Source organism: Thalassophryne amazonica, chromosome 9, assembly GCF_902500255.1.
Source record: "Thalassophryne amazonica chromosome 9, fThaAma1.1, whole genome shotgun sequence".
Classification (NCBI taxonomy): Eukaryota; Metazoa; Chordata; class Actinopteri; order Batrachoidiformes; family Batrachoididae; genus Thalassophryne; species Thalassophryne amazonica.
The window spans coordinates 112,972,519-112,990,510 of record NC_047111.1 but is presented as its reverse complement, the minus strand read 5'-3'; the positions used below and the strand labels follow the sequence as shown (position 1 = coordinate 112,990,510).

The following is a 17,992-nucleotide window of genomic DNA, read 5'->3' as shown; positions in this document are numbered from 1 at the left end:
TGAGGGATCAAAATGTCACTGAGGTAAGGCGGCGTGAGGCCGTGGATTGAACTAAAGATGAACAAGAGTTTAAATTGTATTTGGAACTGAACTGGGAGCCAATGGAAGGAGTACAGAACTGGTGTGATATGGTCGTATTTGCGAGTGCTGGCGAGGAGGCAAGCAGCCGCATTCTGCACCAGTTGCAGACGGTAAAGAGAGGCTTGACTAAGTCCAGTGTATAGAGCATTACAATAGTCCAAACGTGAACTGACAAAAGCATGGATGGTTTTCTCAAAATTTCTGCGGTTTAGTCAAGGTTTGACCTTAGCTAACTGTCTGAGTTGGAAAAAGCTTGCTCTAACCACGGAGTCAATTTGTTTATTAAATTTTAAATCTGAGTCAAAAATCACACCCAGATTCTTGACAGTGTGGTTGGGCTGAGACCCAAAATAAGTGATGTTTTTAACTGAATTTACATGGCTGGAAGATCCAAAGAGGATGAATTCAGTTTTTGACTCGTTCAGACAGAGAAAGTTTTGTGATAGCCAGCACTTTATGTCAGTGAAACAAGAATTAATGGACTGTGTGTCTGAAAAAGAAGTCACAGGCAGATAGATTTGTAAGTCATCCGTGTACATATGAAAGGACACATCATGTTGGGCAATAACAGAACCTAATGGCACAATGTACAACGAAAAAAGGGTAGGGCCAAGAATTGAACCCTGTGGCACACCGGAGGTCAGAGGAGCTGGTGAAGAGGAGAGGTCATTAATCATAACAATAAAAGACCTATTTGAAAGATGTGACCTGAACCACTCCAGTACAGGTCCCTGGAGACCCACCTGCTGGGCCAGGCGGGTCAGCAGGACGGAATGGTTCACTGTATCAAATGCTGCAGTGAGATCCAGCATAACCAATAGTGCGGTGTCTTGGAGTACTAATTCATAGCACTGCTTTTTTGGACTTTTTTGTTTTTTTTCTTGTGCTTGAAGTTCATTGGCTGCAAGTGTCATGTTATTTTTAGAAGTCATATTAATTATCAGTGCCTCAATTAATCAACCTTTTTATCTTTCTCAGAAGTGAAAGCAGTTGACAAACTGGTGTTTTTGCATGACGTATTTCAGTATGATCCTAATCCATCTCTTTTCAACAAATCCCAGATATCCAGATCAACATCAAGCGGTGCCTGAGTGATGGCTGTGACACTCGCGTTCATGGTTTGAAGACGCTCGGCTACCAGATTACAAAAAGTAAAGAATTGTCTGTTTCGGATGCCTCAGCCATCTGGTACCTGTCGCTCCTCACCTCCTTGGTCACTGCCTCCATGGAGACGAACCCGGCGCTGGCCCAGACGGTTCTTCATAGCACACAGTACAGTTTGGTTCTCATGGGCTATATGAAAGGATCACATAAAAATTAATTAAATTAAAATGTTTCTGCATGTGAATCACAAAAATAAAATGGGCATACTATGATGATACATGTAAACATTATAGCAGGGGTAGGCAACCTGTTCCAGAAAGAGCCATGAGGGTGCAGGTTTTCTTTGCAGCCACTGACTCCACCAGGTGATTTTACTGATTAATATCACTTTGAGCAGATGGAATCAGTTAATCAGTGAAATCACCTGGTGGAGTCAGTGGCTGCAAAGAAAACCTGCACCCTCATGGCTCTTTCTGGAACAGGTTGCCTACCCCTGCATTATAGTCTATAAGATTTTACTTCATTGCGTGCAGGATATAGTCAGTGCTTGGTTCTGATGTGTGTGTGTATATATACAAGCCCTGTAAAAATTATGGAATCACCGGCCTCGGATGTTCATTCAGTTGTTTAATTTTGTAGAAAAAAAGCAGATCACAGACATGACACAAAACTAAAGTCATTTCAAATGGCAACTTTCTGGCTTTAAGAAACACTATAAGAAATCAAGAAAAAAAAATTGTGGCAGTCAGTAACGGTTACTTTTTTTAGACCAAGCAGAGGGAAAAAAAAATATGGACTCACTCAATTCTGAGGAATAAATTATGGAATCACCCTGTAAATGTTCATCCCCAAAACTAATACCTGCATCAAATCAGATCTGCTCGTTAGTCTGCATCTAAAAAGGAGTGATCACACCTTGGAGAGCTGTTGCACCAAGTGGACTGACATGAATCATGGCTCCAACATGAGAGATGTCAATTGAAACAAAGGAGAGGATTATCAAACTCTTAAATGAGGGTAAATCATCACGCAATGTTGCAAAAGATGTTGGTTGTTCACAGTCAGCTGTGTCTAAACTCTGGACCAAATACAAACAACATGGGAAGGTTGTTAAAGGCAAACATACTGGTAGACCAAGAAAGACATCAAAGCGTCAAGACAGAAAACTTAAAGCAATATGTCTCAAAAAACGAATGGGAGGAAACTGGAGTCAACGTCTGTGACCGAACTGTAAGAAACCACCTAAAGGAAATGGGATTTACATACAGAAAAGCTAAACGAAAGCCATCATTAACACCTAAACAGATAAAAACAAGGTTACAATGGGCTAAGGAAATGCAATCGTGGTCTGTGGATGACTGGATGAAAGTCCTATTCAGTGATGAATCTCAAATCTGCATTGGGCAAGGTGATGATACTGGAACCTTTGTTTGGTGCTGTTCCAATGAGATTTATAAAGATGACTGCCTGAAGAGAACATGTAAATTTCCACAGTCATTGATGATATGGGGCTGCATGTCAGGTAAAGGCACTGGGGAGATGGCTGTCATTACATCATCAATAAATGCACAAGTTCACGTTGATATTTTGGACACTTTTCTTATCCCATCAATTGAAAGCATGTTTGGGGATGATATCATTTTTCAAGATGATAATGCATCTTCCCATAGAGCAAAAACTGTGAAAACATTCCTTACAAAAAGACACATAGGGTCAATGTCATGGCCTGCAGATAGTCTGGATCTTAATCCAATTGAAAATCTTTGGGGGAAGTTGAAGAAAATGGTCCATGACAAGGCTCCAACCTGCAAAGCTGATCTGGCAACAGCAATCAGAGAAGTTGGAGCCAGATTGATGAAGAGTACTGTTTGTCACTCATTAAGTGCATGCCTCAGAGACTGCAAGCTGTTAGAAAAGCCAGAGGTGGTGCAACAAAATACTAGTGATGTGTTGGAGCGTTCTTTTGTTTTTCATGATTCCATAATTTTTTCCTAAGAATTGAGTGATTTCATATTTTTTTCCCTCTGCTTGGTCTAAAAAAGTAACCGTTACTGACTGCCGCAATTATTTTTCCTGATTTCTTATAGTGTTTCTTAAAGCCATTTGAAATAAATGGATATGATTCCTTCTTTATGTTCTCTAATGCCATATACCAACACAGTGCAGAGTAGCTACCTAAACTCTGTAAGTGAGATAGAGTATCTCGTCAATAGTTTTACATCCTCATTGAAGACAACTTTGGATGCTGTAGCTCCTCTAAAAAAGAGAGCTTTAAATCAGAAGTGCCTGACTCTGTGGTATAACTCACAAACTCGTAGCTTAAAGCAGATAACCCGTAAGTTGGAGAGGAAATGGCGTCTCACTAATTTAGAAGATCTTCACTTAGCCTGGAAAAAGAGTCTGTTGCTCTATAAAAAAGCCCTCCGTAAAGCTAGGACATCTTTCTACTCATCACTAATTGAAGAAAATAAGAACAACCCCAGGTTTCTTTTCAGCACTGTAGCCAGGCTGACAAGAGTCAGAGCTCTATTGAGCTGAGTATTCCATTAACTTTAACTAGTAATGACTTCATGACTTTCTTTGCTAACAAAATTTTAACTATTAGAGAAAAAATGACTCATAACCATCCCAAAGACGTATCGTTATCTTTGGCTGCTTTCAGTGATGCCGGTATTTGGTTAGACTCTTTCTCTCCGATTGTTCTGTCTGAGTTATTTTCATTAGTTACTTCATCCAAACCATCAACATGTTTATTAGACCCCATTCCTACCAGGCTGCTCAAGGAAGCCCTACCATTATTTAATGCTTCGATCTTAAATATGATCAATCTATCTTTGTTAGTTGGCTATGTACCACAGGCTTTTAAGGTGGCAGTAATTAAACCATTACTTAAAAAGCCATCACTTGACCCAGCTATCTTAGCTAATTATAGGCCAATCTCCAACCTTCCTTTTCTCTCAAAAATTCTTGAAAGGGTAGTTGTAAAACAGATAACTGATCATCTGCAGAGGAATGGTCTATTTGAAGAGTTTCAGTCAGGTTTTAGAATTCATCATAGTACAGAAACAGCATTAGTGAAGGTTACAAATGATCTTCTTATGGCCTCGGACAGTGGACTCATCTCTGTGCTTGTTCTGTTAGACCTCAGTGCTGCTTTTGATACTGTTGACCATAAAATTTTATTACAGAGATTAGAGCATGCCATAGGTATTAAAGGCACTGCGCTGCGGTGGTTTGAATCATATTTGTCTAATAGATTACAATTTGTTCATGTAAATGGGGAATCTTCTTCACAGACTAAAGTTAATTATGGAGTTCCACAAGGTTCTGTGCTAGGACCAATTTTATTCACTTTATACATGCTTCCCTTAGGCAGTATTATTAGACGGTATTGCTTAAATTTTCATTGTTAAGCAGATGATACCCAGCTTTATCTATCCATGAAGCCAGAGGACACACACCAATTAGCTAAACTGCAGGATTGTCTTACAGACATAAAGACATGGATGACCTCTAATTTCCTGCTTTTAAACTCAGATAAAACTGAAGTTATTGTACTTGGCCCCACAAATCTTAGAAACATGGTGTCTAACCAGATCCTTACTCTGGATGGCATTACCCTGACCTCTAGTAATACTGTGAGAAATCTTGGAGTCATTTTTGATCAGGATATGTCATTCAAAGCACATATTAAACAAATATGTAGGACTGCTTTTTTGCATTTACGCAATATCTCTAAAATCAGAAAGGTCTTGTCTCAGAGTGATGCTGAAAAACTAATTCATGCATTTATTTCCTCTAGGCTGGACTATTGTAATTCATTATTATCAGGTTGTCCTAAAAGTTCCCTAAAAAGCCTTCACTTAATTCAAAATGCTGCAGCTAGAGTACTGACGGGGACTAGAAGGAGAGAGCATATCTCACCCATATTGGCCTCTCTTCATTGGCTTCCTGTTAATTCTAGAATAGAATTTAAAATTCTTCTTCTTACTTATAAGGTTTTGAATAATCAGGTCCCATCTTATCTTAGGGACCTCGTAGTACCATATCACCCCAATAGAGCGCTTCGCTCTCAGACTGCAGGCTTACTTGTAGTTCCTAGGGTTTGTAAGAGTAGAATGGGAGGCAGAGCCTTCAGCTTTCAGGCTCCTCTCCTGTGGAACCAGCTCCCAATTCAGATCAGGGAGACAGACACCCTCTCTACTTTTAAGATTAGGCTTAAAACTTTCCTTTTTGCTAAAGCTTATAGTTAGGGCTGGATCAGGTGACCCTGAACCATCCCTTAGTTATACTGCTATAGACGTAGACTGCTGGGGGGTTCCCATGATGCACTGTTTCTTTCTCTTTTTGCTCTGTATGCACCACTCTGCATTTAATCATTAGTGATCGATCTCTGCTCCCCTCCACAGCATGTCTTTTTTTCCTGGTTCTCTCCCTCAGCCCCAACCAGTCCCAGCAGAAGACTGCCTCTCCCTGAGCCTGGTTCTGCTGGAGGTTTCTTCCTGTTAAAAGGGAGTTTTTCCTTCCCACTGTAGCCAAGTGCTTGCTCACAGGGGGTCGTTTTGACCGTTGGGGTTTTACATAATTATTGTATGGCCTTGCCTTACAATATAAAGCGCCTTGGGGCAACTGTTTGTTGTGATTTGGCGCTATATAAAAAATTGATTGATTGATTGATTGAAATGACTTTAGTTTGTGTCATGTCTGTGATCTGCTTTTTTTTTTTTCTACAAAATTAAACAACTGAATGAACATCCTCCGAGGTCGGTGATTCCATAATTTTTGCCAGGGGTTGTATAAATATATATATTTTTTTCTCCTTGTAGAAAAGCCTTACAGCACATGCCACCGTTGTCCCTAACGCCATCATCCACAGACTTCCTGAAGTTCTTCTCCTTGAATATCCTGGAAGAGGTGGATGGATTTCTTCTGAGAATAGCAGAGTAATTATAACACCTTAAAATGAAAGATTGTTAGAGTGATGATGTGCTGTTAATGTTCTAATTTTTTATGACAACTCTGCCAGTGGTTCTCTCTGTCATTAGCAACAGCATCAATATCTTGAATTTTACAAAAATGTACTTTGTGTTTAAAGCTGCCAGTAGTTATTAGGAGGTACTTTTTTCTGTGGTATATTACAAAATTGCAGCTAATTTTATTGCTGCAAAAGTAATGGCAAAAAAATAGTAAATTTGATTGGAAGGACATGCATAAGGTGCAAAGGTTATGCTGCATTCTGTGAAAACTGGGAATTCAGAATTTCTAAATATGTTTTAGGAAATATACTTTTAATAAAGCTGTGATAAAACATTCTTCTCTCCAAAAACTTATTTTTGGCAATACAAGTAAAACCATTGTACCAGTACATAACATTAATTATTGATCCTGACACAGCAGACCTGTGTGGTTGTTCTCCTCCCCGTCCAATAGAGTTCCAGCAAAATTTTTGTGTAAAATATGTCCAGATTTTATCTAGAGTTCTTCCCTAAGGGATATCTGATCCTTTACCTTCTACTAGACCATCACCACCTGGGGATGGTCTACTGGTTAAGTGGTGGGTTTGAGACCAGCGGATCCTCAATTCAAATCCCTGTCAGGCCGGAAAAATCACTAAGGGCCATTGGGCAAAATCTCCAAGTTGCTCCCAGTTGGGTAGTGAGCGCCTTGCACGGCAGCACCCTGACATCGACGTGTGAATGCAAGGCATCATTGTAAAGCCCTTTGAGCTGATTCAGATGGAAAAGTGGAATATAAATGAAGGTGATTTACCTTTGTTGGCCGTTTGTTTTCATTTTACATCATTATTGGCACTTTCAGTCACAGTTGAAGCTCTGCTATGTTTATTTGGTTTCATGGAGCCATAAGTAGTGTAGCAGTGCCCTTTGACTCTCAAACAGCATGCTGGGAAACAGTGTTTCACAGTGTGTCACGGTGTCATTGTAGTTTTTAAAAATCTGTTTTATTTTTCATATGATTTGATAGTATATTGGTGATATAACATTGTGAATCCATTATTTGAAAACTGGGGGACAAGAAAATTCTTTTCCTGACTTCAATGGTAAAAACTTAAAGGGATTACAGCTTTAACAACCTGATTCAAAGTGACTTGTAATTGTTTCTGTGTAGCTGCTGTGTAAGTCCTGATGCTGAGTTGACCCTCCTGGCCTTTGCTCTGGCCCGAGGCAGCGTGGCTAAAGTTCTCCAGGCTCTGTCCTCCATCAGTGAACATTTAGAGACGACATACAAGGCCTCCTCTCTCATCGTCTCCATGGCTTCTGTCAGGCTGCGGCTACTTTATCGCAACGGTAACTTGAACAGTCATTTTCCCCTCTTGTTCACATGGGTTCATTTGAAACCAAAGACACTGAGGAGAAAGTTCTCAGGATTACATTGGAAATCTGTTGTAATGCAGAACAGTTTGAAGGTTGATCAGAATAAAGAAATAAAAGTATAACCTATGATAAAGACTACGGATTGAAACTAGCATTAATACAGTGAGGAAAATAAGTATTGAACACCCTCCCACTTAAAAATCATGGAGGGGTCTGAAATTTTCATCTTAGGTGCATGTCCACTGTGAGAGACATAATCTAAAAAAAAAAAAAAATCCGGAAACCACAATGTATGATTTTTTTTTTTTATATATAATTTATTTGTATGTTGCTGCTGCAAATAAGTATTTGAACACCTACCAACCAGCAAGAATTCTGGCTCTCATAGACCTGTTAATTTTTCTTTAAGAAGCCCTCTTATTCTGCACTCTTTACCTGTATTAATTGCACCTGTTTGAACTTGTTACCTCTATAAAAGACACCTGTTCACACACTCAATCAATCACACTCCAACCTGTCCACCATAGCCAAGACCAGAGAGCTGTATAAGGACACCAGGGACAAAAATGTAGACCTGCACAAGGCTGGGATGGACTACAGGACAACAGGCAAGCAGCTTGGTAGAAGATAACAACTGTTATGATTATTTATTAGAAAGTGGAAGAAACACAAGATGACTGTCAATCTCCCTCGATCTGGGATTCCATGCAAGATCTCACTTTGTGGGTTAAGGATGATTCTGAGAAAGCTCAGAACTACACAGGAGGACCTGGTCAATGACCTGAAGAGAGCTGGGACCACAGTCACAAAGATTACATTAGTAACACATGATGCTGTCATGGTTTAAAATCCTGCAGGGCAGCAAGGTCCCCCTGCGCAAGCCAGCACATGTCCAGGCCCGTTTGAAGTTCACCAGTGACCATCTGGATGATCCAGAGGAGGCATGGGAGAAGGTCATGTGGTCAGATGAGAGCAGAATAGAGCTTTTTGGAATCAGCTCGACTTACCATGTTTAGAGGATGAGAACAACCCCAAGAAAACCATCCCAACCGTGAAGCATGGGGGTGTAAACATCATACTCTGGGGGTGCTCTTCTTCTATTGATTTCCAGACCTGAACTCCATAGAAAATCTTTGGAGGGAGCTGAAACTCCAAACCTGAAAAATCTAGAGAAGATCTGTATGGAGGAGTGGACCAAAATCCCTGCTGCAGTGTGTGAAAACCTGGTGAAAAACTACAGGAAATGTTTGATTTCTGTAATTGCAAACAAAGGCTACTGTACCAAATATTAACATTGATTTTCACAGGTGTTCAAATACTTATTTGCAGCAGTAACATACAAATAAATTATTTAAAAAAATCATACATTGTGATTTCCGAATTTTTTTATTTTATTTTATTTTTTTAGATTATGTCTCTCACAGTGGACATGCACCTAAGATGAAAATTTCAGACGCCTCCATGATTTGTAAGTGGGAGAACTTGCAAAATCGTAAGGTGTTCAAATATTTTATATATATATATATATATATATATATATATATATATATATACACACACACACACAGGGTGGGCCAATAAAATGTTACCACTTTTTGATCGTACACAAGTTTTTGAAATGAGAACTTATTCGAAAATTTTGTTTACAGACTTGTAACAGAAGCATCAAATTAACATTTGATACCAAATGTTTCCCAATTTGTCTTTTGTTTTCCGTACAGTTCAGTAATTGAAGACATGATCAATCCACGCTCCTCCTCTTTGGATTACAAAAGTGGTAACATTTTATTGGCCCACCTTGTATGTATGTGTTTGTATACATACGGTCGTACATATATATATTAGTCTATAAACAATTATACGTTCATTAATATGCACTGTCCCTATCAAATAAACCAATAATGAATGAATGAATAAAAGTGCCACAGATATCAAATATGATTTATTCCCCCCCCCTTTTTTTTTTTTTTTTTTTTTTATAGGGAAGCCCCTTCAGTTGCATCTACAGGCCTGTGATGTAAAGAGTAAAGAAGAAAAATCAGGAGCAGAAAACATGCTCACAGAATCCTCCACTGGAGACGGTACATTGACACAACCATAAATCAATGAGAAAACAGCACTGGCTCTTCATAAGATGAGTTTTGATTATTTGTTCTCTTGAAGGTTTTCTTACTGAAAGCGGCAAAAAGAAAGCCAGTGTGATTCTATCGACAGAGGACCAGAGCACTTTCCAGGTTACGCAGATGAAGATCAAAGTGAGCGCTGGTGTGATTTTTTTTTTTTTTTTTTTTTTTTTTTTTTTTTTTTTTTTTTTTTTTTATGGTTTAACTGAAGATGACCATCACAATAACAGTGACGGTTTCTGTTTGTGTGTTGAGGTTCGGAAAGGAGCGATCGGCGCAAAATGCGGCTTGGTGTTTGCATACAAGGAGGAAGACCCCTTTGATGCAGAAAAACATTTTAAGAGGTTCAAAAAGTACGATTCATGGGGCTACAAAGACTACAAAGAGTTTGTCCAAGACAAGTAAGTATGTCTTTGTTGTCATTCTAAAATTTGGTTGACCTCGATGTCTGTTCTCTATAACAGGAGATGAAATGAAAAGTTCAGTATTAATGGTTTATCAGGGGTTTGAGTAGTGTTAAAAAAAAAAAGCAGAAATGTTGGCTGTAGGACAACAAAATGTTTAACTAAATGTAGTATGTACAAGAAAGACAGAAGTGTAGTTTTTCTGTGTTGTTGCCCCTCAGCAGTCTGACTCTGTTTTTGTACTTTGTGTGACTTTTGGATGTTGATATTTCTTCCTAACCTGCAGTGTGAGAATGACGTCTCAGTCCGAGGATGAGCCGATTGGCTGGTTTGAGCTTGAGGATGACTGGAACGATGTGGACATCAAACTGCAACAGTGTCGTGTTGCAAAGGTGAAACTTGCATCCAGTTAAAAGTGAAAATGAAAGAAACTGGCAAGACACTCATAAAAAAATGCAACTTCAACCACACCCGCTCCTAATTTCCATCATGCACAAAGGGCCGAGGTGGAGGATTAGCAGCAATCTTCCATTCCAGCTTATTAATTAATCAAAAACCCAGACAGAGCTTTAATTCATTTGAAAGCTTGACTCTTAGTCTTGTCCATCCAAATTGGAAGTCCCAAAAAACAGTTTTATTTGTTATTATCTATCGTCCACCTGGTTGTTACTGTGAGTTTCTCTGTGAATTTTCAGACCGTTTGTCTGACTTAGTGCTTAGCTCAGATAAGATAATTATAGTGGGCGATTTTAACATCTACACAGATGCTGAGAATGACAGCCTCAACACTGCATTTAATCTATTATTAGACTCAATTGGCTTTGCTCAAAATGTAAATGAGTCCACCCACCACTTTAATCATATCTTAGATCTTGTTCTGACTTATGGTATGGAAATTGAAGACTTAACAGTATTCCCTGAAAACTTCCTTCTGTCTGATCATTTCTTAATAACATTTACATTTACTTTGATGGACTACCCAGCAGTGGGGAATAAGTTTCATTACACTAGACGTCTTACAGAAAGCGCTGTAACTAGGTTTAAGGATATGATTCCTTCTTTATGTTCTCTAATGCCATATACCAACACAGTGCAGAGTAGCTACCTAAACTCTGTAAGTCAGATAGAGTATCTCGTCAATAGTTTTACATCCTCATTGAAGACAACTTTGGATGCTGTAGCTCCTCTGAAAAAGAGAGCTTTAAATCAGAAGTGCCTGACTCCGTGGTATAACTCACAAACTCGCAGCTTAAAGCAGATAACCCGTAAGTTGGAGAGGAAATGGCATCTCACTAATTTAGAAGATCTTCACTTAGCCTGGAAAAAGAGTCTGTTGCTCTATAAAAAAGCCCTTCGTAAAGCTAGGACATCTTACTACTCATCACTAATTGAAGAAAATAAGAACAACCCCAGGTTTCTTTTCAGCACTGTAGCCAGGCTGACAAAGAGTCAGAGCTCTATTGAGCCGAGTATTCCTTTAAGTTTAACTAGTAATGACTTCATGACTTTCTTTGCTAATAAAATTTTAACTATTAGAGAAAAAATTACTCATAACCATCCCAAAGACGTATCATTATCTTTGGCTGCTTTCAGTGATGCCGGTATTTGGTTAGACTCTTTCTCTCAGATTGTTCTGTCTGAGTTATTTTCATTAGTTACTTCATCCAAACCATCAACATGTCTATTAGACCCCATTCCTACCAGGCTGCTCAAGGAAGCCCTACCATTATTTAATGCTTCAATCTTAAATATGATCAATCTATCTTTATTAGTTGGCTATGTACCACAGGCTTTTAAGGTGGCAGTAATTAAACCATTACTTAAAAAGCCATCACTTGACCCAGCTATCTTAGCTAATTATAGGCCAATCTCCAACCTTCCTTTTCTCTCAAAAATTCTTGAAAGGGTAGTTGTAAAACAGCTAACTGATCATCTGCAGAGGAATGGTCTATTTGAAGAGTTTCAGTCAGGTTTTAGAATTCATCATAGTACAGAAACGGCATTAGTGAAGGTTACAAATGATCTTCTTATGGCCTCAGACAGTGGACTCATCTCTGTGCTTGTTCTGTTAGACCTCAGTGCTGCTTTTGATACTGTTGACCATAAAATTTTCTTACAGAGATTAGAGCATGCCATAGTTATTAAAGGCACTGCGCTGCGGTGGTTTGAATCATATTTATCTAATAGATTACAATTTGTTCATGTAAATGGGGAATCTTCTTCACAGAATAAGGTTAATTATGGAGTTCCACAAGGTTCTGTGCTAGGACCAATTTTATTCACTTTATACATGCTTCCCTTAGGCAGTATTATTAGACGGCATTGCTTAAATTTTCATTGTTACGCAGATGATACCCAGCTTTATCTATCCATGAAGGCAGAGGACACACACCAATTAGCTAAACTGCAGGATTGTCTTACAGACATAAAGACATATCTTAGGGACCTCATAGTACCATATCACCCCAATAGAGCGCTTCGCTCTCAGACTGCAGGCTTACTTGTAGTTCCTACGGTTTGTAAGAGTAGAATGGGAGGCAGAGCCTTCAGCTTTCAGGCTCCTCTCCTCTGGAACCAGCTCCCAATTCAGATCAGGGAGACAGACACCCTCTCTACTTTTAAGATTAGGCTTAAAACTTTCCTTTTTGCTAAAGCTTATAGTTAGGGCTGGATCAGGTGACCCTGAACCATCCCTTAGTTATGCTGCTATAGACTTAGACTGCTGGGGGGTTCCCATGATGCACTGTTTCTTTCTCTTTTTGCTCTGTATGCACCACTCTGCATTTAATCATTAGTGATTGATCTCTGCTCCCCTCCACAGCATGTCTTTTTCCTGGTTCTCTCCCTCAGCCCCAACCAGTCCCAGCAGAAGACTGCCCCTCCCTGAGCCTGGTTCTGCTGGAGGTTTCTTCCTGTTAAAAGGGAGTTTTTCCTTCCCACTGTCGCCAAGTGCTTGCTCACAGGGGGTCGTTTTGACCGTTGGGGTTTTTACGTAATTATTGTATGGCCTTGCCTTACAATATAAAGCGCCTTGGGGCAACTGTTTGTTGTGATTTGGCGCTATATAAATAAAATTGATGATGAATTGATGATTGATGAAAGGGAGGTGTCAGGTTGTGTTTTTGGTTGGTTAGGGGTATTGGTAAGCCTCACTTATGTTTCTGATTGTTTTTGAGTTATCATGTTGACAAACGGGAGAGGATGGATTCATTTATCTATTCATTCTATTTATCTGTTCACTGCGTTTTACCGCATACTTGAGTAGGCTTTTCCAACTCCTTGGAATATGTCAGGCAGGATCATCATTATCACTTTAACCCCCAAATTTCATCCTAATTCTCAGTTTGTCTTTTCTGTCTCCCAGTTTCTGATGGTGAAGTTCCTCTGTGCCAGGCAGGATTCTGCAGAGCGTCTTGGGGTTCAGTCCCTCACCTTCAGTGGTTATCTGCCCGCTGGGGTAGAGAGGCTGGGACACTTGGAAGAACTCAGCCCAGAGGGCAAGGGCGTCAACCGCAATGGCATCACTGGTCTTTGTCTTCTTAATAAGACCCTGTTTTTCATCCAGCAACTTACACAAGACATGGTAACTGCACGTCACTGCTTGAAAGTGCTCCAGTCTGTACAGCATTAAAAATATTTGTATCATTGACATAATTATCATGAAATATCAGAAAATAGAAAGCATAACGCCGGAAGTTCTGTTGTAATCATTTGTTTTTTTAATGTAGTGTGTCATCAAGTTGTATTTTAGGAAATCTTTGAGTTCACACTCAACAAATGCCACTTTGAAACTGGAGTTGAGGCTTTGAATTGTTGCCACAAAATCAGGCATAAAGAAAAATTTAAGTCACTGAATATGTCTTATACTTCATTTACATCAGTCATTCAGATATGCAGACAGTATGGTACTGTTTGGTCAACATGTCTGGAGTAGGCAGTTTTTCAAAAGTGAGTGACTGTGCCAGGAGTTTAATGAGGGAAGCCTTCAAGACAGCCTGAAGGAGTTACAGGCATCTTTGGTTATGAGTGAAGAAATTGGGGATACTTTTGCCTGTTGTATCACTAGTAACAACGTCATTTTTATTATCCCCAGGTATGAAATACGGAGGGATACAGCAATCGGCATGTCCATTGGCCCATTTCCGCATGTTCGCGTGATATCTGAAGAACCAGTTGACAGCTTTCTTTTATATTTAGCATAAGGGTGTACTTGTGTGATCCCCGGCACTTTGTATTACTGATTTGTGGGGACCGGGGGAATGTTACTCGTGTACCATTTCTCCAAGCACAGCCACAGAAGCCTGTAACTCCTTCAAAGTTGTCATGGGTGTCTTGGTGGCTTTCTTCACTTGTCGCCCTCTTACACAGCTGCAAAACCTGATGCAAAGCATTTTTTGAAGTCACTGAATATTGCCTGATGTTCAAAGGTTAAAATGAGTCATTGAGATATGGAAAGATACATGAAATCTAGGCTAAAGTCTCCCACAATCCTTCTGGCAGACTGAAGCCTGGAGCTCATAGATTTTGTTTTAATGCCTACTTTCTTTGTGCCGCTTTGCTCTGGGCTCTAACTGCTGTATTAATGGGGACAAGTGTTATGTGCGCAGTCAGTCACAGCCCCTAAATCTTGCAACTTCATTATCAATGTTGTCGTGGTGGCTTCCCTCACTCGTCTCCATGCATGGTAACACTCGATTTACCACACGGTGTCATATTCTTTGCATTTCTTAGTGACTGGCCTAACTGAACACAAATCTGTATTCAGTGATGTGGATATTGCCTTGTATCCCAAAAATTTTTTAGTTTAGTTACATTAAAGGGTGGACTTTAATTTCTCAGTTGACTTCGTGGAGGTTTGTTTTAGCTTTGTAATGTTTGAAATATTTATTGTTATTCCTGTGATTTAATGTATTAAAAAATAAAAATGTCAAAGCTGTCAGGTATGGATTTTTATTGACTGTATTTTCCGGAGTATCTAGCTCAAGAATTTTGGTTTTTGTGCATTGCTGTAGTGTACTTATTATTGACATTTATTATTTTAATCTTTGAGTTTTTTTTTTTTTTTTTTTTTTTTTTTGTTTAGTGCTTTAATTCCTGTGAAAGTCCTGTGTAACTAGTTACTATAAGTATTATCATGACTGACAAATGCATAATATTTATTTATTTGGTATAAAAGTCGCAACTCAGTATAAGTCGCAGTGCCTCCCAAACTAGAAAAAAAACCCTTATACTCCTGAAAATATGGTCTTTATTTTTTCAGTCCTGTTTTCTGATTAACAGCGGTCTGACTGATCTTTACAGGATGCATCTCATTTTAAGCAAAAGTATCTGCTGGATTTCACGGGTCTCACCATGAAGCTGTTCTGGGACTTCTACAGTAAACTTAGGCAGATGTGAGTATTCACTTTGCCGTGGCTGCAGTGTTCGGTAAATACTGATCCTCAAACTGAATGTTTGTCTTCATACTGCTTGTGTGTGTAAAATCTCAGTGAAGGAGAAGAGGTGATGAAGAGCCGAGTTCTGTTGCTTCAGTTGCTGCAGAATTGTTTCCCTATGTTGCCTAATCCATTGGGGCCACCGAGCCCAGAGAGAAGAGGAGCAGCGGAGAATGCCGCGGCAGCCTGTCCGTCCACGTTCAGCGGTGATGAGGCTCAGACAGACCCTGCTCAGGCTGTCTGGGATCTTTACGCTCACCTGTGCCACAGTAAGGACATGTCTGCTTTTCATTTCTCCTTGCCTTGTAGGTATTAGGGCCTGATTCCACCAAGATTTTTGCATCGGCATTTGTGTCAGCGTTTCATTTTGTGTTTGAATGTTTATGCCAAGGTTAAGCTTTTGCATTTTTGAGCCTGAAATTTACTAGAACTAAAATTGCAAGATCAGCTCTCGGTAGCAACATGGCATTTACCTACGTACACTCAACAAAAATATAAACGCAACACTTTTGGTTTTGCTCCCATTTTGTATGAGATGAACTCAAAGATCTAAAACTTTTTCCACATACACAATATCACCATTTCCCTCAAATATTGTTCACAAACCAGTCTAAATCTGTGATAGTGAGCACTTCTCCTTTGCTGAGATAATCCATCCCACCTCACAGGTGTGCCATATCAAGATGCTGATTAGACACCATGATTAGTGCACAGGTGTGCCTTAGACTGCCCACAATAAATACAAAATGGGAGCAAAACCAAAAGTGTTGCGTTTATATTTTTGTTGAGTGTATGTTCACCTCACCTATGTTCATCACATACGAGTACGTTCATCTTAAATTCTGATTTTACTGCTTGCCATAGGTTTCCTTTACCATCACAGTGGCTGTGGTCCTGTTCAGTTTAATCATATGTCACTGGTCGTTTCTGCACAGCTTGAATGAACTTTCCTGCAGTGGCGGCTGCTGGTCTTTCAAAGGGGGGGAAGCTCATTGTCGGCTTAAAATCAGAAAACTTGTCAGTTTATTTATACATAAATTCTGCACTCTGTTCCTTTTCAAGAAAATGGTCTGTGACCCTATTGTACCAAGTAGGCGTCTTTTCCAGGGACTTGTCCAGTGTCCTCTCAATGGCCAGCAGAGCTAGGCTGCTTAGACAATCATGGCCCATTGTGTTGTGGATGAAAGACTTAAACCTTTTTAAACAGAAGGTCCTTTCTACACCTGCAGATGTAGCTCCAATTGTTGCCACTCACGATAACAGTTTATACAGCTGTGGCATGACACTGTCCAACTCTGTCTTTTAGAAAAACCAAGAAATCACACAGCTTTCTCCTGTTACCCTGTAAGTCCTGGTTTGAATGCAGTGCAATGCATATCATTGCTCTTTTCATGCCTTTTACACTTATATGTAAAGGTTTGGTCACCCCTGATGATTTCCATGATTTTCCTTTATAAATCTTTGGTTGTTTGTATCAGCAGTATCAGTTAAATATGTCATATAGCAGACAAATACAGTGATGTTTGAGAAGTAAAATGAAGTTTATAGGATTTACAGAAAGTGTGCAATAATTCTTTAAACAAAATTAGGCAGGTGCATAAATTTGGGCATCCCAACAGAAACAATACATATATATTTAGTAGATCCTCTTTTTGCAGAAATAACAGCCTCTAAATGCTTCCAATGAGAGTCTAGATTCTGGTTGAATGTATTTTGGACCATTCTTCTTTACAAAAAGTCTTAGGTTTGTTGGTTTTTGAGCATGGACAGCCCACTTAAAATCACACCACAAATTTTCAATAATATTCAGGTCTGGAGACTGAGATGGCCATTCCAGAACGTTGTACCTGTTCCTCTGCATGAATGCCTTATTGATTTTGAGCAGTGTTTAGGGTCGTCTTGTTGAAAGATCCAGCCCCGGCGCAACTTCAACTTTGTTCTCAAGAATTTTGTTGAGAAAATTGTTCTCAAGAATCTACTGATATTGACTGGAATCCATGTGACTGGCCACACAGCCCCACAGCATGATGGAACCACTTCCAATTGTACTATAGGTAGCAAGTATTTTTCTTGGAAGGCTGTGTTCTTTTTCAGCCATGCATACCACCCATTGTTATGTCCAAATAACTCAATTTTTGTTTCATCAGTCCACAGCACCTTATTCCAAAATGAAGCTGGCTTGTCCAAATGTGCTTTAGCATACCTCAAGCGACTCTGTGCGTGTATGCAGAAAAGGCTTCCACTGCATTTCAGCATCATACAACATTTCTTTGTGCAAAGTGTGCTGTATAGTTGACCAATGCACAGAGACACTATCTGCAGCAAGATCATGTTGTAGGTCTTTGCAGCAGGTCTGTGGGTTGACTATGACTGTTCTCACCATGCTTCGCTTCAGCTTATCTGAGATTTTTCTTGGCCTGCCACTTTGGGCCTTAACTAGTACTGTGCCTGTGGTCTTCCATTTCCTCACAGTGGAAACGGACACCTGAAATCTCTGAGATAGCTTTTTGTAT

At 39.6% G+C, this 17,992-nt stretch overlaps 1 protein-coding gene across 1 annotated transcript in view; it reads left to right on the top strand.

Moving 5' to 3' along the window:
* Window positions 1-17,992, top strand: part of zzef1 (zinc finger, ZZ-type with EF hand domain 1) — a 100,005-nt gene that overhangs the window by 19,482 nt on the left and 62,531 nt on the right. Inside the window, exons 6-15 of the mRNA XM_034178984.1 lie at window positions 1,143-1,353; window positions 6,012-6,128; window positions 7,312-7,490; window positions 9,500-9,598; window positions 9,681-9,772; window positions 9,896-10,041; window positions 10,331-10,436; window positions 13,409-13,627; window positions 15,346-15,437; window positions 15,534-15,748. Of these exons, the coding sequence (XP_034034875.1) occupies window positions 1,143-1,353; window positions 6,012-6,128; window positions 7,312-7,490; window positions 9,500-9,598; window positions 9,681-9,772; window positions 9,896-10,041; window positions 10,331-10,436; window positions 13,409-13,627; window positions 15,346-15,437; window positions 15,534-15,748 (1,476 nt within the window). The remainder of the gene's footprint in view (window positions 1-1,142; window positions 1,354-6,011; window positions 6,129-7,311; window positions 7,491-9,499; window positions 9,599-9,680; window positions 9,773-9,895; window positions 10,042-10,330; window positions 10,437-13,408; window positions 13,628-15,345; window positions 15,438-15,533; window positions 15,749-17,992) is intronic.